Source organism: Phoca vitulina, unplaced genomic scaffold, assembly GCF_004348235.1.
Source record: "Phoca vitulina isolate PV1807 unplaced genomic scaffold, GSC_HSeal_1.0 scaffold9, whole genome shotgun sequence".
NCBI classification, from domain to species: domain Eukaryota; kingdom Metazoa; phylum Chordata; class Mammalia; order Carnivora; family Phocidae; genus Phoca; species Phoca vitulina.
Window position 1 is genome coordinate 2846802 of NW_022589712.1, and position 24502 is coordinate 2871303.

General features: G+C 50.8%; 1 protein-coding gene across 6 annotated transcripts in view; it reads left to right on the forward strand.

Moving 5' to 3' along the window:
- Positions 1 to 24502, forward strand: part of RPS6KA2 (ribosomal protein S6 kinase A2) — a 346717-nt gene that overhangs the window by 251267 nt on the left and 70948 nt on the right. For all 6 annotated transcript variants that reach the window (XM_032407492.1, XM_032407494.1, XM_032407495.1 and 3 more), the window contains 4 exons: positions 3492 to 3608; positions 11106 to 11187; positions 22040 to 22120; positions 24210 to 24289. In XM_032407492.1, the coding sequence (XP_032263383.1) occupies positions 3492 to 3608; positions 11106 to 11187; positions 22040 to 22120; positions 24210 to 24289 (360 nt within the window). The remainder of the gene's footprint in view (positions 1 to 3491; positions 3609 to 11105; positions 11188 to 22039; positions 22121 to 24209; positions 24290 to 24502) is intronic.

Below are 24502 nucleotides of genomic sequence, written 5' to 3' on the forward strand. Positions count from 1 at the left end.
CTTCCCCTCCCCTCTTTTTTTCTTTTAAGTTCTGGGGAAAGAGAAAAGCAAAGTATCCTCAGGCAAATTCAAGCCAAAATGTCACTACAAATGCAAAATTCTGAAATCTAAAATGTGACACTCTTGGTTCCTTAGGGATAACTGAGAGTCTTTGCTCTTAAATACCTTAGTGATTTCACGTGGGAAATGAACTGCATTGCAGTGTGATCGGGGAAGAGAGTTCTGAGGTTTCTGATGCCATTCTCGGGGTGAAACTAGCTATGTGCTTTGGGTACGTTTGCTCTAAATGCTTGGACAGCAAGAATACACAACACTTGAAATGTTCTGAGAGATTTGTTTGTAAGCCTTTGATTTGAAATGTTAAGAAGGTAAACTTCTGAAATGGAAGGGGGTGCGGTGGACAGGGAGGAGAAGTCAGCTTCACCGGCTGGCGCTCCAGGAGCGGGGACACGGTGGGAATGTCCAGGGACTGGGCACAGCGGGCTCCCACTGTAAGAATGCCACCTGACGGTGTCCTAGCAGGTTGAGTGACCTCACTTACCGCCACTGTGGGCCTCTGGCTCTCCGCAAAGAGCAGCTGAAGAGGAGGAATGATCTGGAATCGTCATGAAACACACATGTGCTGTGAAGTGTGATTGGAGGCCAAGCCAAGAGTGCACGCCCCCGTTGTCCCCGGGCTCCTCGGCCATCTGAGTGGACACTGTCCCTCTCCCACTCTGCGCCCAGGACAGTGTTGAATTTGACTCTCTATTCAGCACTGTGACTGTTAATGTGTCCCTTACCAAAATGAAGTCACAGAAAGACGGGATTCAGGAAATTATGACCTTGTTCGTAATGCAGGTGCTGAATTACCGCGGCTGCGTGATGGAAATTCATTCAGGAGGGAAATCGGAATTCTGGGGGACTCCCAGCGGGCTACGCCGTGGGGAGAGGGTGGTCAGTGGGCCCATTGCTGGAAAGTGCTTCATTAACAGGAAAGGGGCACTTTGTTCTCACTTAAGGGACCAATCGTCTTCCATCTCTTTCTTCAGTTGACAAGTCAACAGCAGGGAAGCATAGCATCTATGTGTCTGTGGGGACTTGGAGAAGTGTTTTGAACTTCGGCTCTGGCCTTGTTTTCTGAGTGGGAAATCGAAGTCTGCTGCAGGCCTGCAGAGTGCAGTCTCTGTGGGAAACCAGGCACCACGGTGAAGCTGAGGGTCCCGTGGTCGCTTTCCCTTCCTGTGCTAAGTGGAGACGTTCCTTCCAGAAGCTGCTCGGTCTCCTGAGCCTACAGGGTCTGCGGGTCCAGGAGCCTTGAGGCCGAAGCGGGAATGTCTTCAACTGTGACCTCCACCCCAGACTACAGTCTAAATATAATCCCCAGTTGGGTGACCTTTGCCCCCGAGCCTTACTTATTTATTCAAGAAGTGATCACAAATCAATGACATTCCAATTGGTCTCCTAACTGAGCTCCTAGGAACCTTAGGAACTGATCAAAAAGAATCCATTTTGGCTATTTTCATTTGTTTCTGTTCACAATTAGAAAAACCACTGTTTCTACAAAAATGGCAAATAATCCTCAAAGATGTAGAAATTGGAGCGTCCTCTTAACCATGGGAAGAGAAAAAGCCAAACATTCCTGCCCAGGCTGCTGACCTGCAGTGAGGTTTTGCGGCGCGTACGACCTTGGTCTGCTTCAAAGGTGTCCAAAACTGGTTACGCAGAGATAAAGTAGAACAATTTGTAACTTTTGAGAAACCGAAATCTCCGTACATTTTAGAGAGACCCCTGTCATGTAAATTATTGCTATTACGATTTCACTTGAAAATAGCTGCTCTTCGACTAACTCCAGGGAGAAGGGGTGGTGTCCCTGAGCCCCGGGAGTGGAAACCCATCTCTAACACTTGTAGCTCTGGGCCTGACTCGGACTGAATCTCTACTTCAAAACAATTTCTTAAGGAATGAAAGAAACAATGAGAAGTCCTGAGTGCCCAGAACACAATGTGCTTGTGATTACTGGGCGCTATTTTTAGATGAGCTTTTCAGCCAGCCCATTCTGCTGTTTTTCAACACCTCGCCCAATGCCAAGATGGTAGAGCAGGGGTGAGTGCTCTGATGGAGGGGCTGGAAGGGGAGTCCCAGAGAAGCACAGCGAGGCACTGAGCAACAGTGAGCCTCTACTGTCAGGAAAAACGCCTCTTTCCCAGCTTCCCAACTTCAGATTGCTGGCATTGGGTGGATTCACCCTGTTGTAAGTGAAGTGATGCATCTGTGGGGACAGGAAGTTCTCTGACGAAAAATCGTAGTGATTTCTGTCCATGTCAATTTAAAGAACAAGGACTTTTTTTTTTTTTTTTTTCCTACTGGGAAATCTTGCTTCTGGACTGGCAGAAAAATCTTGTCTGACTGCTTCTTCTGACCGTTAGTCTCTGGGAGACCAACGGAATGCACTTTGCATTAGCTCTGGCAAAGTATCCTTTAGGAGGGAGGAGGCGGACACACATCTGCGTTTCACAAACCACGGCCACGTAGGGAGCCTGCCAACGGCCCTTTTCAGCACAGCCCCGCTGACATTGAGACAGATCTCAGAGGTTCATTCTGCCGCACGGGTCCCATAATCATCCCTATCCCAACTTTTGCCCAAACTGTTGGACACAGAATGGATTTTGTGGAGAGCTCCTGACGAGTCCTGGAGATGAGACCAAATGACAAATATCCATGTGGAAAAGAAGCAAGCGAGAGTCCCCTGGCCTGCTTCCTGAGAGGCACAGAGAAGGATGACGGCGTAAAGCTCTGTGATGTCCCACATGTCACAGAACCACCCCCCGCCCCGGGGAGGGTACCCTTCGTCACCAGGAAATAGAGACAGCCTGTCCCCAGACACAGGAGCCTTTGCTACTTTTTCCCGGTTTACTGCCCCAGCCCAAATCCTCTTATAATTCCTAATTAACTGAAGCTCCCAAAGTCAAGCTTTCCTTGTCTTGCCCATTCCTGACAGATTTGTTGTTGTCCCTTTGTCTATAAAGAGTAAAAACTGGGGGCGCCTGGGTGGCTCAGTAGGTTAAGCGTCTGCCTTCGGCTCAGGTCATGATCCCAGGGTCTTGGGATTGAGCCCCGAATCGGGCTCCCTGCTCAGCGGGGAGCCTGCTTCTCCCCTCACCCTGTCTGTGCTCTCTCTCTCTCTCAAATAAATAAAATCTTAAAAAAAAAGAATAAAAACTGCCTGCTGTGGTCATTTCTCTAGGTCTCAGCTTCGTTATTGGGCCTCTGTGCACATGGAATAATACTTTGATTTTTTATCTCCTATTAATCCGTCTCATGTAAATTTAATCCTCAGTCCGGCTGGAAGACCTTGAGGGTCAAGAAGAGATTTTCCCTGCCTTCCCTGCGGTCCTCAAAATCCATAACATGACCCAGTGTGTCGTAACTTCAGTGTGGGACGGAAGTGTGGTGAGTCCAGAGGAGCCTGCTGATGGGTGTACTCACCATGTGCCACCGCTCTCTTGCAGGAGGAAGGCGCCATCAAGGAGATCGACATCAGCCACCATGTAAAGGAAGGCTTTGAGAAGGCCGACCCTTCCCAGTTTGAACTCTTGAAAGTTCTAGGACAAGGATCCTACGGAAAGGTAAGTTGGAGCTTTGATTCCCTCTGAGTGAGTCTCACGCACTGTGGCAGGTCCCCCATCCCAAGGTGGAGAGCACTTGAATGTCGGTCGGGGGACATGAGCGATGGCTGGGTTGGCTCGTGAACATGGGAGCCGCGGCCCTGAGGCTGAGGGAGTGAGACTCATGGGCAGCCCCCCGTTTGCGGGGTCCCGTGTTCACTGCCACCCACACGCACTTTGCACGGTTACGATTCTGTCACACGCAGCTGTGCGAACCACAATCGCGTGGGCCCGTGAGAATACCCCACACCGTGGCCTTCAGAGTTCCCTAGGCCTCTACCCAACATGACCGTGAGGACGGTTCTTGACCTTGAGCCAATGCCCCTCCAAAAGCGCAGACTCGACAAGAAGGAAGAAAGCAGCGCCCTTCGCGGCCAGCATGCGACTGGCACTCGGGAGTCAGGGAGGCTGGGCCTCTCCGCTGGCCTCCTCTCCTCAGCTGTGCATTTCTCTCTCTGAGCCTCAGTTTCCCTCTCTACACAATGGGGATGGCATAAACCTTGTGGTTATGCTATGACTGAAGAAGACTGGATCCCACCCAGCCGTTGTCTCAGCTATATCTACGCACAGAATCGTGCCCTTTCTGTGTCACCGTCAAGGTGTGGTGCAGGCTGATCCCTCCCAGGATGAGGAGTGCTCGGCCCTTCTCTCGGGCCACATCCCAGTCCGGCAGGATGCCAAGGGATCCTCAGTGACGACAGCGTGGGAGTTCTTCCATTGCAGTGCTGGTTCCTCCGTGTCCCTGTGTAACAGTGAGAAATCCATAGACTCTGAGGGCATGATTTCTGGAATATCGGGGCCTGAGAAGAGCGGTACAGTCCTTCCCTGGGGCACAAGCAGAACGGTGGCCTGGACCTGTAAAAGAGTCGTTTTGTGTGGAACGTGGACATTCACCAAATCTCTCCGTTCTTCGGAGGACTTTGTGCCGAGATGAAATCTAGTGTCTGTTGATTTAATGCACAACTAATAATGCATTAGTGATGTTCTGGAAAGTCTCTTACACACCATGAATATTTGATTGCTTGCAAAACTTATCTTTTGGCCTGGGTATACGGTAGTCTTTCTGTTTTGTTTTCCACTTTTGTATGGCCACATGGGAAGGAGGTGTATACACTGATATATATATACAAACACACTCGTTTGGAACCACACCAAATTTCCAATATTTACAATTTCGTGTCCTACAAAAATGGCTTTTTAATGTGGATCATAAGGTATTTTTGGAAGCAGGGAATGAAGACTTCAGTGTCTCACAGCGTAAGGAGCGTTACTAAAAGCATAAGGCAGAGCCTATTTATGTGGTAATGGAATAGCGGCTGTTAATTAGAAATGTCAGAAAAAAAGAGAAGGCATCATTCTTTGTCTAAGAAATAGGATTTCGGAATAGAGACAAGCAAATTCACAGACACTCCCCACGTGTTGTTTCCAGAGCACAATCTCCGGCGAGTCGTCTTCGTCTGCAGTGAGGGCCCAGGCGGGGGTCCCTCCGACCTCATTGAGGGCGCCGCCCTCCACCCCTGTCTCCAGGTCCTTGGGAACAGACCCGTGGAACGACGTTTCTGAGCCCGACTGAGACACGTGTCTGGGGCTCTAGGGGTCTGTCCAGAAACTCGACTGGACAGAACCTGCCCTAGAAGGTGCCCTCCTCCAAGACCTAGGGTTCCACATGAAAGGAGAAAAGGATTTGTCAATTCCCTCCACATTTCAAATTTTGAAATTTAATTTTGCTTTAAAAGACCATTCTTTGGAAAACAAGTGAAATAACAACTGGTGTTTGGCAGACTGGTTGGCACGGTCGTCTCTGTGGCGCTCCGTGCAGTTGCTCCCAGCCTACCACACACCTGCTCTTCGCACGCGCACCGAAGCCGGCGTGCGTACGGCCCTGCAGGGAACCAGAGCACCAGAAGTGACAGCAAGAGGCAGTAACCACGCGTGCAGGTGTTCTAACCTCCCCTCACTGCTTGACTCAGGCTGAGTGTGGGGCCAGGGCCACCGGGCAGTGCCGCCCTGGCCCCGGAGCTGAAGACCAGGACTCCCGGTGGATGGGGGTTGCCCAACACACGGGACAGGGCTCTGGAAACCTCTCGGAAGTGCCCTGCGATATTTGGAGCCAACATCAGGCGCTAGAGAGCTACAGATACAAATTATATTTGTCCACGGGAGGCTTCTGTTGGGAATTTTTTATAAAAGCAAAACTAATGACGAGGGGGAAAGCGCATGTTCTAACACTGCATAGTATTTTATTCTTCATCCGTGACTAAAAACTGTATGCCCTTATGCAGGAGTCATCTTGCTTTTGCTCTCTAGAAAAAAAAGGCAAGACTAAATGTTTTCATCCTGCAGAAAGCTCCTGTTAGAGAGATTTCACTTCTTGCCTCTTCACCCAAGAGCAAAGAGAGTGAATCTGGACTCCAGCATTCCCGGGTTGTATTCACCTGTCACTGGGCTCTTCCGTTCACCTCTCCCTGGGCCCCTCTGTTCACCTGTCACTGGGCCCCTCCATTCACCTGTCCCTGGGCCTCTCTGCTCACCTGTCCCTGAGCCTCTCTGCTCACCTGTCACGGGGCCCCTCCATTCACCTATCACTGAGTTCCCTCTGTTCACCTGTCACTGGGCCCCTCCATTCACCTATCACTGGGACCCTCCGTTCACCTGTCAATGGGCCCCTCTGTTCACATGTCACCAGGCCCCTCCATTCACATATCACTGAGTTCCCTCCATTCACCTGTCCCTGGGCCCCTCCGTTCACCCGTCCCTGGGCCCCTCTGTTCACCTCTCCCTGGGCCCCTCCGTTCACCTGTCACTGGGCCCCTCCTTTCACCTATCACTGAATTCCCTCTGTTCACCTGTCACTGGGCCCCTCCATTCATCTGTTACCAGGCCCCTCCGTTCACCTGTCACTGGGCCCCTCTTGTTCACCTCTCCCTGGGCTCCTCCGTTCACCTGTCACTGGGCCCCTCCTTTCACCTATCACTGAGTTCCCTCTGTTCACCTGTCACTGGGCCCCTCCATTCATCTGTCACTGGGCCCCTCCATTCACCTGTTACTGGGCCCCTCCATTCACCTGTCACTGGGCCCCTCCGTTCACCTGTCACTGGGCCCCTCCGTTCACCTGTCACTGGGCCCCTCTGTTCACCTCTCCCTGGGCCCCTCCGTTCACCTGTCACTGAGTTCCCTCCGTTCACCTATCACTGGGCCCCTCCGTTCACCTGTCACTGGGTACCTCCATTCTGTCTTTCCTCCGTGCAGCGATTGCAGATGCTGGAGATTCAGGAAGGAGTAAAATGCTGTCTCTGCCACTTGGCCTTCGCACTGATGCCTGCTTCCGACGGCAGGCTTGTCCCGGGGTCCATCAGCATGCCTTTGCTATCCCGCCCAGGGGAGGGGCCCTGATGGCTCTTCCCTCAGCTGCTGTGAATCTGCTTGTGCAGCCAGAGGACTGTTCCCTGGACAGAAGGAGCCCCAAGCCCCAGAGGATGACTCCCAGGGGCAGCATCTCTGAGGGACAGTGGGGACTGCAGCCTGCAGGTCCCCATGCGGGACCACACGGAGGGCAGCGCGTGCTCTCCTCTCCAAGTCAGTCCTGCAAAGTGTAGGAAGCAAGTTAACTGGTTTGCAGAGCAGTTTGCTGGGAATAATGGAGAACATGTCTGGTTGTTAGTAAATTGTCAAGCCATCATGATTTCAGGGGTGTCCAGAGAGCAAAGGAAGCAGTGGTGCTTGGACAGGAGAAACAGCCTTGTCCTCAAAGAGATTTAAGCATTGAATTGGGAAAGCAGTGAAACTCTGGAAGATGTGGCACAGTGTGTTCAGGTATTCAGGCGTGTGGTGCAGACCAGGCGCTCAGGTGCGTAGTATAGACCAGGCGCTCCTTGAGAGTCTGCAGGCAGGAGAGTCCAAAAGCGATGCCATCACCCTCCTCCGCATCCCCTTGCCTGCTCCTTGGTGTTCCTCGTGGATAAACACCAGGGATCTGTATGGGAACATTCTTTTCTTTAAAATAATACGCAGATTACAATTCCCACATTCTAAGAAGGAATCAAACCAAATAAAAACATGCCCTTGCTTTCCTATCACTTAACTGGTAGCACATAAGAATGGGTCTTTAAATATCTTCCTTTTGAGGACATTTTCCCCCTAACGTCCTCTGAAAGGGCACGGCCGCCACCCAGTCGGCTCCTGCGTTGGAGAACACTGCAGACCAATCGCGACGTTGTAGCTCTGAGAGCCGAAAAGTTCGCTGAGAGAATCAGGCAGTGGTTTTGCTGATCACGATGACACCTGAAGATCTGGGGCGATTTAGGATGACACAGCATCTGTCTCTGTGTGTCCCCACATAATGTCCTTGCATGTCACATGCTGAGCTGCTGAAGAGGAAGTCGAGAACAACATGGGGAGCCCGTTAAAGCTGAATTAGAGACGGCCACTAAGTGCTGAAATTGCTGGAATTATCCAGAATGTATTTCACTGTGTCCAAATGTGTTCCTGACCGATGCGCGTCCAGCACCAGAGGACGAGGTGTGGGGCGGTGGTTGGGAGCGGTCACCTACGGCTCGTGAGCCCAGCTCCTCGCTCGTGACCACATTCACTCGTGGCACTTAGGAGCCCGTGGTTCGTGCCGTCAAGGCTCTGTTTACCTCCTGTCGGGCCCTGCTTGCCCAGGGGGTCCCTCCCGCTGTGGTTCGAGTCGTAGCCCCCAGGCCCCACGCATAGTGGGGGCTTCACAATCACAGCAAGAATGGAATTTCTTCCCGTTCTTTTCAAAAATAAAAGCACTCTTTTAATAACAGATGCGTACAAATTGCCATCACTATCAATCATCTCATTTTTAAAAGCCTGAAATACAATAGAGAAAAAGGTTTGATGTGCAACGCATCATGCAAAATCTAACATCATTTGCGATACTCTTAGTGGGTGGCAGCCCCCATGAACTCGGCTTCCGGTGTTGCCTTCAGTGGGATGGGGTTTCCACTAGTCCTCGAGCTCCTATGTCTGCCCTCATGCACGTTTCCGTGTGTGTCATGCACCCGCTCCTCATATTGCAAGAGAACAGGTGGACAAAGGGATGAAAATGCAGGCAGAAAAGATGGTTTTGATATTGCACATTTTGGAAGAGGGGTCTTATTGCTGTTGCTGGTCTTCTGGTTCTAAGAATGCCTCGTCTTGGGGCTAACCAGTAGGCTTCACTGTAAAGAGTCAGTAGGTTTACTGGCCCCAGCCGAGGCGCACAGAGGGCTTGAACAAGGAGCCACCGCGTCTTCTCTGCACCGTGACTCAGTGGCCCAGGCTGGCTCCCCCGCGGCCCCACGGCCAGGGCTCAGCTGGAGTGTTTTGCTCCAGCTCCGCAGTGCTCTGACCCCAGAGGTCCCTCTCTGCTAGAGTCACAGCTGTTTAGCCAGCAACCCCTTCCCTGCCACAGACACCCCTCCCCCTCTCCCCCATGCCTTTCAGGGCGCAGCTTTCTTTCCAGGGTGCTGGGCACTGAGGCTCGGGCCCAGGCCCCTCAGGAGGGCCCCCAGCCTCTCCCACCTGCTCACTGGCTTGCTGCCCATCACCTGCATCCTGCTACTCCCCTTCGCTCACTCGCCCGCGCCAGCCGGGGACAGGGCTTGGAGACCTGAGGGGACCGGGGACCACAGCGTGAGCGGACACACCGCAGGGCCCATGACTTCCCGTGAGTCAGAGGACTCAACATGTCGGACACTAAAGTTTTCTCTGCACACCCCGCCTTTCTGACAACTGGGGGCAGCTCTGCCTGCCCATCGGGAGGCTCGTCCCCAGCCGGACGTTCCCCCGCAGAGCCCTTGTCGCACAGGCTTGTGTCTCGTCCTGTGCATCTGTGCCCGCTGAGGGAGAGACCCCAGACTCTCTCCCTGGGAGTCTGCATCACAGCCTGCTTCATCCGGCCAACACAGAGACATGTCAAATGTGCCCCAAAGATAAATATTAACACTCAGTGACGCAATAGTCCGAATCCAATAGAAAGGGGTGATTCTACTTCTAATTGTCCGTGATTGCCTGGGCCCCTCATTCCTGGAGGCAGCACCCAGTGGGGCCGGCCTGGCCCTCTTGCCCTCATTTTTGTGTGGGCCGGGGGAGGCAAGGGGTCGTTGGCATTGACCCCGATTTGTGACCTGAGAGCAGTCGGGAAGGAGCTGTCCCAGAGCCAGGACCCGCTCAGGGTCAGGAGGCAGCTGCCTGGGCTCCAGGGCACACAGTGATCCGAGGACCGACCCCATGAACCCCTGTTCCTCTGCTGGGACTTGGTGTCTTCCAGGTCACTGGAACAGACCAAGCCATGTCCTGTGGGGACGGCAGACCCTCTGCTCTGGAGACCTGCCCTCAGCCATCTTCTTCCCCTTTGCTCTCCTCCCCGAGGGGGAAGCTGTCGGTCTCTGTCCCCCATGGGTGACGCTGCAGCCCCGCCCGCCGGCCCCACACACCGGTCTCTGTCCCCCGCGGGTGACGCTGCAGCCCCGCCCGCCGGCCCCACACACCGGTCTCTGTCCCCCGCGGGAGACGCTGTAGCCCTGGAGGCATGTGCAGTGGCAGGTCTTTCTGGCTTTGAGGGTCCATGAGGCAGGCATTTTGGGGAGGGGGTGGGTCCCCGTCACCCTCGTGGTGGCCCCTGCCCTGGATAGCAAGCGTCATCCGCGTGGCGGTTTCTATCATGCCAGTGGATCTCTGCGTCTACCGTCAATGCCCCAGGGGTGTGTGTGTGTGTGTGTGTGTGTGTGTGTGTGTGTGTGTATTTACTCATTCTGTTCAATAGTCGTGACTGTGACCCTAAGCTCGCTCAGCTTCTCAAACAATTTTCTTTTTGGTTTTCCTTGATGTTGTACCTCAAAATGTGTTTCAAAAATGTCATTAAAGATCCACACAAGTGTCTCTAAGAGCCATTTAGAAACTAACTCTATTTAAAAAAAGAAAAAGAAAAAGAAACTCTATATAAATTTAACTCTGCTCAAAGCTAAAATTTGGGTGAAGGAAGCTCAAAATAAGAGAACCCAGATTATCTTGAGAATCAGAGTCTATTCCATGTGATTGGCAGGAACTAGCATGGTGGCCTTCCCAGCGAGGACTTAACAAAGGGATATTTAGAATAAACCAAATGATCTCCCTTAAAATTTCAGAATATTATTTGTTTTTCTAAACAACTGGTCTCTTTTTTTTTTTTCCAGAAGGGTGGTAATACCTTTGCTAGAAAACGTTTAGGAGAAAGTTAGTGGTGCCAAAAACAAATGATTCTTCACACACACACATGATGCTTTTCATCACAGAGTTGCAGTCAGTTAGATGACATTTGTCCCAGCAGCCTAGATGTTGGAGGAAATTTTACGTATTTATTTTATTGGATTTTTTTCCCTAAACTCCCTTGTATATCACCTTGTCGAATCAAATAAGGACAATGAGTTCCAAGTCTTCCCAATCTCAGATGTTGCGTGCTCTCTTTATCAGGTGTTCCTGGTGAGGAAGACCAAGGGATCTGATGCTGGGCAACTATATGCAATGAAAGTTCTTAAGAAAGCTACCTTGAAAGGTGAGCATTTCACGAGGGGGCTGGCTGTGTTTGAGATGCCAACTGTGGTTCGTGCTCTGCTGACTGTTTGCGTAAATACACATTCTATTTCGTATCACGTGATTTCTGAAGTTGTCTCTGAAGGAGTATATCAGACACATTACTTTCAGACTGACGATAAACAGTATAAACATTTCCCTGGACATTTAACATATTCCTGCAAAATTTCCACAATTTTCAGAGAGAAAGCCATATTGCGTAAATACCATTCTCCCACATATGTCCGGCTGTGGCGTACGATTTGGAAAAAAGCTCATCAGGGAAGAAAGCAGAAGCAGGTCGTATGGCTGCCTGTGGACCACAACTCAGCCTGAATCCTCAGTGAGACTGGATTGCTCAGTTTCAAAAAAACGTGTCAAAATAAAACCGTATCCAAGATCCCCATTCCTGGCTCGCAGTCTCATAGCCAACAGCACAGGAGAGCTGAGCACCTGCTACGCTCCGATCCCCGCCCGCTCTCCCCGTTGGTGAGGGAGGGGCTCGTCCCCTAAGCAGTGTAAGATGTCCCAGCACACACAGCGGGCCCCGGGCAGGTGCGGCAGAGTTTATTGGTCATATACACTCATCAGCCTCGGGAGGAGCAGAGGGAGGAGGGAGGAGCAGAGCCACCGAGGACAGGCTGGAGGAGGCAGGCTTTATAGTAACAAGAAGGCAAGGTGGCCCCCAGTGCCTGCGGAGGATGTGCTGGGCCTGTTTGAATCATTCTGTAAGCTGGTAGGGAGCTAAAGCCTGGTGAGGACCAGATGGGGGTGTAGCTGCTCCAGCTTATCCAGGAACTGCAAGGTGGGGAGCTGTCAAGGGCAAGGGGCTCTGTGAGGCTCAAAGATGTCGAGGCCGCATGTGTGTTCTTAGGTCTTAAGACAATGTCCTCAGCAAGTACATTCAGGGGGCGATACAAGGAATATAACATTCTCTGCACACACGTCACTTACTATTGGCTGGCAAATAAGATAACCAACAGTTTAGGCCAGGAAATACGTAAACCATATAAATATAGACGTGCACATCCTAGGTATTCCAAGGAGAGCAAATGTTCTTCCAAAGGAGGTTGTTCAAGGCTGGGACCTTAAATGGTTCCTTTTCCCTTTGATCACAACTGTCCCTTCTTCCCCTCAAATACGACCTCACCGTCCCCTGCCCTGGGAGGAGAGGGAGGAAAGTCGGAGTGACACTGGAACCGCTGGAAGGGAATCCGCGGCCGTGCCCCGGCTCTGGAGGTGCGAAGTCCAGTCAAGGAGCTCGACTTTGCTCTGTTAACCCGCTGCTCACCCTGCGCTCCGTCAGCGTTAACCTTGAACTCTCAGCTCGTGCCAAGCACTCCAGCTCAGTGATTCACCCTGCATGGATGCACATCTCCACATTTGTTTGTAATCCAACCCAGTGTCCTTGAGAAAGTGCCCTGGGCACAGTGTTACGTGGGTCAGACAGGACAGAAAGCTGTGTCTGCAGAGCGATCATCATGTTGTTAAATGCATTAGCATCTCCGTCAGTACAGGTCCGTGCGTATATGGGCAGGTAGGAGAGACACGTCATGCTAGTAGGAAGTAGGCCAAAATGAAAACAGTCTCAAGATTACCAGTAACTTTTATTTTCCTCCCTATACTCTATATTTTAAGTTCTCAACAAAAATAAAACATGTTTGACTTTTTATAATGTAAAGTTATTTGTAAAATACTCTGGAGCATGTGCTTGATGATGTAAAATTGTATTTATGCGTGAGAATGAGCCATATAAGTGTAAAAGAATAGGAAGATTTCCCATGTCCTTGTGCTTCTTTAAAAGCTGTCTTTCAAACAAAACATTATTTGACATCCTTTACTGTTTCAGCTTTCCATAATGGTCCACCACGAAAGAATAGATTTTTTTCCAGAAATGCAATTGACATTTATTTTCTTAAGAGACAATAAAAAGGTGGTATATGTATATACAATGGAGTATTAGGCAGTCATCAAAAAAATGAAATCTTGCCATTTGCAATGACATGGATGGAACTAGAGGGTATTATGCTGAGCGAAATAAGTCAGTCAGAGAAAGACAAGTATCATAAGATCTCACTGATATGTGGAATTTAAGAAACAAAACAGAGGACCATAGGGGAAGAGAGGAAAAAATAAAACAAGATGAAATCAGAGAGGGAGACAAACCATAAGAGACTCTTAATCTCAGGAAACACACTGAGGGTCACTAGAGGGGAGGGGAGTGGGGAGATGGGGTAACTGGGTGATGGGCATTAAGGAGGGCATGTGATGGAATGAGCACTGGGTGTTATACGCAACTGATGAGTCACTAAACTCTACCTCTGAAACTAATAATACATTATATGTTAATTAATTGAATTCAAATTAAGAATTTTTAAAAAGAAAGTAAAAAGATTTACAAAACAGTGCTTCGAGTCGTTGGAGGACCGAGTATGTGCAGGAAGGAGGCCAGGTGTCTGTGCACCAGAGGGAGAGGGCGCCGAGGCCCTCTGAGCCTCCCTCCTTCCCCACTCGTGGAAGAAGAGGCTTCGCCCAAAGGATTACTGAAATCCGCGTGAGCTCCACCACCTCTGCATTCCACGAGCCCGAGTGTTTCAGATCCTCTCCACCTTCACGTGGGCCCCGGTTTGCAAGCTGATTAGTCATCCCGCAGAGTGTTCGAGAGAGACAAGGAATGCACGGTGACCGTGGGGTGACGCTCCCCACTCACCAGCGACACCCGAAAGTACAGACAACCCCCCAGAGCGAAAATGCGAGGAATTCGAATAGTGAAATCACACTGAGAAGGTAAACATGGAAAGGGGGCGGAGGACTTGCGGGAATTGTCATAAAACTCCAGATTGTTTCTCAAAAACACGGGTGACTGTCGTGTGTGCGGAAGAGAGAATTGTTGTCAGTGACATTCCAGATAACTTGACAGCAGGATAATGGTTTCTGACAGCTCTCTTTTATCTTTACATACCTTCGGAGCTGTCCGGCACCTGCCCCTTTCTTCAAGGAGGCGGCACATCAATCATAAGGGAAATGTCAACTGCTCAACATCTGAGGGTGTGACGAGCTGGCCGCCCCCCTCCCCAGCCCCCGCCTTGTCTTCCAGCACCTCCTCCCGCCTTGCAGGGCAGGGCTGCTTGCTTCCTCCTGGCTTAAGGACCCTTTGCAAATGTTTCCCTTCTTTCCTAACTCTGCATTCAGTCCTCAACACTGAGTTGTTCCAGTAATAATTCCATATAAAGCATTCCAAACATCACGAGTCCAAAGGCTGATGCCCCATTCGTGTTGTAAGGGAATGGGACTCAAATGGCCGTAAACATGGTCCCAAGCATGAGACCAGGAATGAAGACAGCCTGGTCTCCATCCCCTGGTTAGTGAGTCGGCAAGTAGGGACCGCCGCCCATGTTAATAACAGTGGCTCCCAAGAGTGGCCCCAGCTGGAATCACCTGCGAGACTTCCATGGCTTCTGCTGCCGGGGGCCACCCCCAAGGTTCTGGGTCGGTTGGTCTGGTTGGGTGTCAACACGAGAAGGGAGAGGACCCCAATACTGCGGTCGGGAGCACACATCTGGGCCCTGGGGCGCATCTTGCTTCACCTCTGCGGGCCGTGTCACGGTGGGGAGCCTCTCCCTCCTACTTAGAATGGGGTGATGCCCGTGAGAGTACCTGCCTCGTGGTGTTGCTGACGTGAGAAATACCTCCACGGTGTGCATCAGGTGGTGCAGGCACGGCGAAGGCCAGGGTCAGCTGTCCTCAGCCCTGCTCCTTTTTTCCATGAAACCTGGAGATGCGTTAGGGCTTTTCCTGTCTAGATTTGGGTAGGTCTGATTGCGTGCAGGAGTGAGGAGGGAGGTTGGACATTAATTGCCGTCTGGTTAGAAAGAATCTCGTCTTCCTCCGGCCCCAGGGTCTGTAGCTACCACCACGTTCGTTAATTGCCACGAAGGACCGGAAGCTGCCCAGGGGCCCAAACACACGGCCCGCGGCAGAGCTCCTGGTTAGCGCTCTCTCCTTTCCCTGGGCCATCCTCCACCGCGTGGAAGGGCTTCCTGCATGAAAGAGTTCTTCTTTGCAATGGCAGTTTCCTGATAGGACTTCACCTGTGTTTTCATGCAGAACTCATTTTTCAACCATCTTCCCTATAAGTCAACTTTCTAAGCCCGAAGGTGGGCTTTCCCTGCTTTGAAGGAAATGAGTGTTATTCTGTCCTGTCCTGTTGATTCTAAAGGGAAAAATACATTATTCTGGCAAAATCTCTTTGTTGAGCAAGTTCCGTGACTCCTGGCCAGTTATGGTTATGGCAAATGTGTTTGTCGGCAGGGGTGGGAGGGCCGCCAGCCACGAGGACGGAGGCCGTGGGGACCTGGCCGCTTCCAAGCTCGTCAGATCGCCGATTGGGGCTGTTCTGCTCATCGTTCGTCCTTCCTTTATGACGTAGAACTCTGATGACATCCCCGGGACTGTCAGCAGATGGGCCGGGAGCGCTGGGTGTGCGGTGGCCGGGGTGGACACACACGGTTACATTCATCCTGATTACGGCGTTTGAGCTAGTTCCCTGTCTGACTCAGGACAGGTGGCCTCAGACCTCAGAACGCTATTTCCCGCACTGTTATATTGATTCTTTTTCTCTTACACTGATACGATTCATTCTAAGACACTGACTTGCTCAGAAACAGCTTCAATTAACGCCTTAGTTTGAACAGATTTTATTTCCAGGCAAATTCATGAATGTCATTTGGTTCACATTTGGAGAATTGCCAATTCCAGGGGTGGGGGGTTAGGAAGGTGGGGAGGAGAGTAAAGCAAGTTGCAAGCACACATTCTAAGTGCCCCTCCTGGTGTCATGGTCCTCACTAAGGCACAGAGCAGTGACGCCCTCACCATCGTCCCATGGTTTGCAGCTGTGGAATCCGGTGCTCCTCCCGTGATAGCAGGCGTCAGGGACCCGGCCTGTCCCCTCACATACCCAGGCTGTCATTTCCATATCAGGAAGCCACGGCCGGCCAGTTGTCCTTAGGGCTTTCAGGATTCAGGGGTGATTTCCCAGCACATGGTCTGGGACAAAAAGTAAAATGACAATGACTCCCCCTTACACTTCCCTTGCTTGTCTGTCTCGGGCCTCCTGGAGGCCCCCTGTACCTTAGATAAACATCATCCGTAGGGAACAGGCACGTTATCCTACAGCGCCTGTGTACTTTGGGGTCCTTCGTCTGTTTGTTCCTACCAGGACTGTTTCTTGGCTTGTAGATAGGTTATAAAGTAGGAAATAGATGACTGTCCCTCCTTGTCATCGTAATGCCTGTGCAGTGTAAATGCGGAAGAGAAACGGGCTGGGGATTCATCCACAAAAAGAGTCTTTAGTCAAGAAGTGACTTAAGTAACCATGTCCCCCTCTCTTTAAATAACCTGGTATAGAGAAAAAGACAAATCTTGCGGAGTGAGGCCTTGTATGGTAACCAACATGGTTACCATTTTTTTATTTTTATCATTTATAGTTTTCTTCCTTTCTTTTTTCTCTGGACTAAAGAATGGTACAGAGTTTTGGCTGGCAAACACGAGCAACACAACGTCTCACGGGAGGCCACTTTTTGCTATGAATTTGACCTTTGAAGATTAAAATGTATTGTGTGAGGACAGATTTTAGTCTGCATCCAGAAGACTGCTTGGGGTATAATTTCAGACCCAGTGAGTTTTTGTGGGCAAGGGAAGGAAGCAGTGAGGAGTGGTCACAGCACTGAGCCGATCCTGAGCTCACCTCCCACCTGCACGTGGACTCCCATCCTACTCGAGCATTTCCGACTAGCGCTCTTAGACTGGACTGGCCATTTCTTGGGGAGTCCGGGAACTTGTAGGAGGGTGGGGATGGAGGTTGAACACCTCTCCACTCCAAGGTGCCAAGCCATTAAGCTGGCCGGCAAAAACAGGCCTTGCATTTTGGTTTCTCACTTGACAGGACATCTCAAAGGACTATGGGTTTCGAGATATTCTGTTACTATGGAAAGGGGCATTTGCCACCTTTTTAACTCCTAAAACTCCAGAACAGGCCAAGTGGTTGAGTAAACAAATTAACAAGTTGGAATGTCTTAAACTTTAAATTCTTCATGAGCACAAAGGAGTAGATACATCTAAAGTTGTCTAAAGGAGTGTGTTGCTTGGAAGTCATGAAGATGGTGGTAATTGCACAATGCACCTCCTCCCCGGTTTTCCTGGGAAGGAAACCGTGCCCTTCACCATAGGGGAATTTTGGGGCATCTCCACATTCATCTTAGTGCTTGCGGCTGCCACAGGCCATGATGGCTGAAGGACACATGAAGGTCACAGCTGGCCCCAGGGGATGCCGATGGCCGTACAGACCAAAGCCAGTTGTGAAAACCACGTCCCCCTAATCCTCCACGTTGCAGGGCAGCCACAATTATAGGGTTGGTTTGAAATACAAAAAGTCTTCATTTATCCCCAATACATATGGTTTATTAATGAATCTCAAAATAGCTTAGAACATTTTTCTTTTTACATCCGTAGTAGCAACCCCACTCAATTCCAGACTCACCTGTCAAATACCAGGAATAAAAGTCCCAGGGAGATAACGTGGCCTGACCCCAGGTTCTGCGCCAGCCTAGAACCACCCAGCCAGACGGCTGCTGGCGTTTCGCTCTGGCCGGCATCATGGTCTCTAGTCTCAGCTCGCAACGTCTCTCCCAGGTTCTGTGACTCACTGACACCGTAGCAATGCAGGGATGGAGGAAGCACCTCTCTGGGCTTTCTTTTTTATGCGTCTAGGTCTTAGGAATCAAAATCCCCCGGCGCCTGAGCTGTCCCAGAGGCAGCCTGGAGACCGCACCAGGCGGCGACGCATTTGCTGTCCATGCCCGGGTCTTTCTTCGTGCCAGGATGCTCCGTGGCTGCATCACGTGGCCGAGCCGCCGGCCCAGGCCTTTCCAGCCATCCCGGGCTCCGGCCCGAGGGCGACCAGCGGGGCGGGGAGAGGCGTCGGGGAGGGCGGGGCGTGGGCTCTGCTCGGCTGGACAGAATCCGCAGACCTGGGGAGCGATGGGCCCCCGCACGTGGTCTCACGGCCGGGGGGCACCGCTCTATGGAACCACTGCCCTGCGGGTTCCCGGACACGGACGGTCGGGGACGCCATGTCAACGCTGATGAAACCGTGCCCTGTGTGAACACAGCCTGTCTCCTGGCACCTGGGGAGGAGCTGTGCACACCTCGGAGTTGCTGTCATCGTGTGTGAGTGTGGACGCGTCTCCCCAGCTGAGCTGTTAGCTCTGTCTCTACGATCACTCAGGGCTCCTGCATTTACGGAGCCTCCTGGCCCTCGTCCTGTTTGCCCCACACAACCTCTACGTGCTTTGCTGGCCTTTTAACGTTACAATCTCTCGGATGGCCGGTCTGTGGACATTTGTAAGTCAATCTCTCCCTCTTCCCTGTGCAATGTCTCCATTGTTTTTATGAGACGGATCCCCCCCGGACGTCAGATGGCCATTCCTCTTTGTTATCATTTTCATGGATTGATTTTTTTTAACACTTAACTCTTTAATAGATCTGGGATTTATTTTTGTATGAAATGTAGGGAGGAAATTTGTTTTCTGCTATAACTTAACAGTTCCTTGGAAATTTAAATGTAAGATCTTTTTCTAATTTTTTCACCAGGCTTCTTAAGGCCTCTGGTTTCCATTACCAACACAGAATTCGGATATATGACTAAACAGTCTTCCTCACGCCAAACAGGTCTAAGACAATGGTAAGATCAATCCTATTTAGAGGATTTTTAGATGCTCTGAACCAGCGTTGAGGACTAAGCCTTGCGAGGAGATGCTAGGTGGGTGTAGGAACGCGGTGGCCCCTTTCCTTAGCTACTCTGCTTCCCCGGATCTTGTCGGGGGACGGTGGATGGAGCAGAGACTTCTCCCAGAGGAGCACACACCTCAGGGGACAGAAGACTGCCGTCCCGTGGCCCTGTCAGCGTGGCCCGCTCCGCTGAGGTAAAGACACCCCAGGAGGCTGGCCGGATGCAGCGCTGAGCTCCTCGCTGTGAGGAGGCAGCCCAGGCCTGGGGCGTGGTGACAGGTGTAGGTGCACACGGCAGGTGGCTTAGAAAGGCTTCTAACTGCATTAGGGACAGTCACTCACGGGATGTGCCCGCAGCTGATGGCTCTGCCCTCCCCGTGGTGTCTCTCCTGCTTCCCCAGACCCCGTCCCGGCTCCCCCACCTACGGAGAGGCCTCCGGGGGCGCCCCTCACTGCCGTCTCTGCACACGGCTCCCCGACTCTTACTCGCTGGCGGCAGTCGGCAGCTTTGCCTGGTCGTGCCGCACGGAGGAGAGCGACACACAGTGGACAGGGAGTGGGCAGGAGGAGAAGGAAACTCCAGGCCCGGCGGGGAGAGCTGTGCCTTCACCGTCCAGAGGTCCCGTTTCTGAGGAGCAGGGGGACAGCCCTGTCCCGGGGTCAGCGTCTCCTGGCCTCACAGGGAGCCCGTGCTCTGCTGTCGGCACCTTCACCTCTGCGTCCTGCGGCCCGCCTTCTGTTTACGTGGGAGACAGAGAGGACACTGAGCGAAGCCTAGCTCACCCGACGGTGACTCACAAATGAGAAGCAGGAAGGCAAGACTAAAGTCTGCACCGCAACCTCCTAAAAGGCTTGCACGCAATGACCACGCCCACAGAGGGGAACAGGATCTGAAACTCGGGGCTCAGGGCTCAGCGGTGCGAGGCTGCATTAACTAAAACGCCCAGCGACCGGCTTCACTGAGAGCGCCATGCTCCACTCAGTTCCTGGGGCGACGGTCCCCACACGCGGCTCTTGCTCACAGCTCGTTTCCAGCCAACGCCGCTTTGTGTCTCCTTTGTGTCCCGGGGGTCTGTGTTCTCCTCGAGGCTGGAGTCGTTTCCAGCAGGGACGGTGCACCCCACCCCGGCGGGCCGCGCCCCCAACCGGCCTGGCCTGGAGCACCGCTTCTCTCTGCGGCAAGCCTCGTCTGCTCTCCGTGAATGCAGGGCACATTGTGTTTATCTGTTCATCATTGACAGGCGCTCGGGTTCTTTCCACCTGTGGGCTGTTGTGAGTAATGCGGCTGTGAACATGCGTGTGCAGGGACCTGTGTGAGTTCCCGTCTTCAGTTCTTTGGGGTGTAAACTAGGAGTGGAATTGCTGGGTCACATAGCAGTTCTGCGTTTAACTTTTGAGGAGCAGGCACTTTGTTTTCCAGAGACTGTGCCATCCTACGTTCGACCAGCTTCTGCACAAGTGTTCTGACTGCTTGCTCCATCCTCCCCAATGCTTGTCATTTCCCCCTTTATTTATTACAGTCATTCTTTGGGAAGCATTTCCCAAATAAAACTTTAAAAGTATGCATCACAAAGCCAAAATAGGGATGGATTAAATGCTTGTCTGGTAATGCAATATTTATACTGGTCCCTGGTAGGAATATTGGAGGAGATTTTCTCCCTCTGCTCACATGGGGTAGTACAAAGTCATTGCCCTTGGTGAGTCAATTTGCTTGTGGGAATCTTGGAGTTATTCTTATTCTCAAGCAGTGATCCTATTTGGCTTGTTTATTTTTGCCTTAAAACTAACTCCATCTATATTCTCAGATGGCTACATTTTGGACAATGTCAGCATCGAAAAGAATAATGATGTCATTGGTTAAAACACACTGATTTTTTATAAAAAATCCCTAATGCCTACTTATCCTCAGGGACAGAGAGAAGCAATTTTCCTCTTGATTTCCAGTTCGTCAGAAATGAGAAGATCCCCATTTTGCAGCCCTAAATGACTCAAGCAAGGATCATTCATATGCATATGCTAACACTCTTGGATGAAGGAGTATTAGGGGCCCACAGCTCACTTGTTTTAGAAGAAAATGCTTTATGACCTGGTAATTTCTTTAACCAGAATGGCATCACCTTCTCTATCAAATACCACCCTGCAGGTTACTTATTACTTACAAAGGGACATACCGGTCCTTACAGTAAGAGACTGAGGACTTGGCACTTTAATCACATCATCAAATTTAGCATCACCTAGAGAGGGTCCCGCAGCACAGCTCAGCTGCTGCAATCAGAGGTACACAGCACCACCATTTGCTGAAAATGTTTAGCCTCCATCTTATAAAGCCTCCAGATCTAACCTCAGTTTGCAAGAAATAAAGAAGTTAGAGCCACCAGTTAAGCAACAATCAGACAAACCCAGAATATGGAACAATCTACAAGAAACTGGCCTGGCCTGACCAAAAAGTCCACAAAATATGAAGAAGGAAAAAAAAAAAACCAACCCAAACTGTGGGACCATTCTATTCTAGAATAAAGAAATGTAACAACCAAACGGAATGTGTGAACCTTGACTGGCTCCCACACTGGGAAAACTAACAGCTGTAAATGACATGGTGGGGGGTGTTGACCATGGATTGGGTATTAGATGACATTGTGGAATGATTGTTAATTTCCTAGAGGTGACAGTTGTCTCAGGGGTTCTGTAAGAGCCTGTCCTTACTCCTAGGAAATGCTGCTTGCAAACACAGCTAGGAGTCAAGTATCACAGTGTCCATGATTTTGTGTCAGAATTTTGGCTACAATGTATGTACGTGTGAAGAGAGAGACACACAGAGACAGAGAAAGACCCAGAAGGAAAGCACGTGTTCAGAAAGCCCACAGCTGTTGACTCTAGGTGGATGATTTAAGGGTGATCATTTATCCTACTGTTTCAACTTTTGTGTCTGCTTGAAAATTGTTGTAACAAAACACTGGGGGAGGTTGTTTGTAGCTAATGTTTTATGTTCCCTGTTCTCTAGAACCCCATTTCTCCCTCCTGAAAGCCTTTGTTTTTCTGTTTTGCAGTTCGGGACCGAGTCAGGTCGAAGATGGAGAGAGACATTTTGGCAGAAGTGAATCACCCTTTCATTGTAAAGCTTCATTATGGTAAATAGAGTAAAACATAACCTACTTTTGAGAGGACCTAAGCAACCTTCCCCAAATCCAAGGAAAATGAAACAGCACTGGGTCAGGAGAAGAGCCCTCCCTGTCACGGGGCCTGGCCTGTAGGGTGTGGGGCTGTCTTCCCTCTGCAGCCCCATGATCTCTTCTGCATTTTTCCGCTCTGAGGGAGCAAGATGCCCTGTTTTAACCAGAGACTAAAGTGAGGGGGCTATACTTTGTTACTAATTAAATTATCATCATTGATAAAGTAGTAAAAAAATAAATAAAAGGTCTCTTGGTCTAGATTGGGGTGAATCTGTGACATATTTTTGTGTTGTTTTAGAAGAAAATGCTTTATGACCCAGTAATTGCTTTAACCAGAATGGCATCACCTTCTCTATTTTAAGTGAATACTATGTTTCAAGCATTTTAAAGAGAGTAGCTCATTGAACCCTCAAAACTTTCTCTCAAGGGAGGTTACTGTTTCTGTTTCCTGGAAGAGAAATGAGACACAATCAAATAAGAGTGATTCTGGTGGCCACATGCGTGCGGCACCCACAAACTCCTCTGAGTTGGCTTTCTATCGTTTCCCTCCTCGGGGAAGCAGTAAGTGAAGTCTTCAAACTAAAAATAATGAAAGAGAGGCGCCAGACGGCATTAACTCTTACTGCCCTACCGAATAATTAATATGAGGGAAATATAGAAGAAAAAAAAAAACCCTACCTTGTTGGTTTCACACACCTTGCCGGGTGTGGGGGTTGTCCGAGACATTTCCACGAATCAGGACGAAGCAAAGGTGTAAGCCGTGCTCAGAGGTAGGAGGGCAGAGGCTTCTCGCTCTTTGCTGGTTACCTTCTGATATTTCTCAGAAAACACTTCAGTCTCGTGTAGAAAGTGTGTGGCTTATGCTTTCAAAGCCAGTAGGAGTGACAGTGGCTGTGAATTTGCTGGGAGGCTCGGTGGCCACAGGCAGGTGCCCGAGCTCTGTCCTGCAGCCGCCCAGGGAGGCCGACTCGACCTCCCCCTCTCACAGCTGCCTGTGCCCCCGCTGTCAGATCCAGTCCCATGTGTCACTTTAGCTGGTTTCCAGGGGGTTCTCTGAAGAAGAAACAGCATCTTTCAAGGATTTCTAAATGTGTCTTCCATGTCAGCTCTGTGGCTGATCAAAAGATACTTGTTCCTCTGCCTGTCAAGCCCTAGGAGAGAGGATTGAATCCATACTTCACTTTATATGAGTCTGACAAGGATTTTTTAGTGAGAGACTGTTTCTGAAACCCTAACACGTATCATGTTTCTAGTATTTTCTTTTAGAAAATAAGAAGTTTTCAAGTAAGCAGGGATATCAGGACCCCCTGCAGCCACACTTCCTAGGTATGTAAGATAGATGCCAAGTGATAGATCATCAATCACATCGAACTGAGAATCAAGAGTCAATGGTGATTGGTTTCTCTTGACCCTCACATGCACACTCAGCCCCCTTTGGAGCAAGGCATGCCTGGCTAAATGGTGGGCAAGACCGGAAGTATAAACAGCAGGCCCATAATTATAGTTCATGGTGATCAAACCTAGAACATGGGCCCCATTTGCCATGATGTACGATGCATGGGGCCGACCGGTCACCAACACCTCATGAAAGAAGGGGTCAAATGATGGGTTGCCTTGACCTGGCGCTGTACAGAATGCAGCTCCATGAAGGAAAGGAGGCTTGCCCACACCGGTCAGAGCCATCATCCGGCTCCTCACCGAACACCTCACCGTGGTGCCCAGAGCCCAGCGTGGGTAGTGGTGATAGAGCAGGTTGGAACCTGCAGATATGGGCCTCCATGTATTTTCCATCCCCTCTGTGATTAAAAAAGGAAGGGGGGACCAAAGGAGAGGAGAAGAAAGAAGAGAGGTGACCCTCTAGACTCTTAATAAAAGCGGGGGACACAGACAGACTCATTCCTGCCGACCCTTTCCTGGAGTTCTGCCCAACAAGGCCCTCCCCCCTCTCCCCTGCGGCCCGGCTCCAGCCCTGTTTCTGGAATGTCCGGCACTGCAGCCCGCTTGTGTCCTCAGACCCCTGGGATGCCAACCCTCTCTCCTTCCACAGCCTTTCAGACGGAAGGAAAGCTCTACCTGATCCTGGACTTCCTGCGGGGAGGGGACCTCTTCAGCCGGCTCTCCAAAGAGGTACGCAGGGCAAAGAGGGATGGCGAGCTCTCGAGGGAGGTCTGTGTGTGGTGTGCGTGCTGCAACTGTGTACAAATGGTGTGAATGCCATCAGTATGTGTGAGAGTGTATGTGAGTGTGTGTGTGGTATGTGTGCTGTGAGTGTGTGTGAGAGTGTGTGTGTGGTGTGCATACTGTGAGAGAGAGTGTGGTGTGCATGCTGTGTGTGTGTGC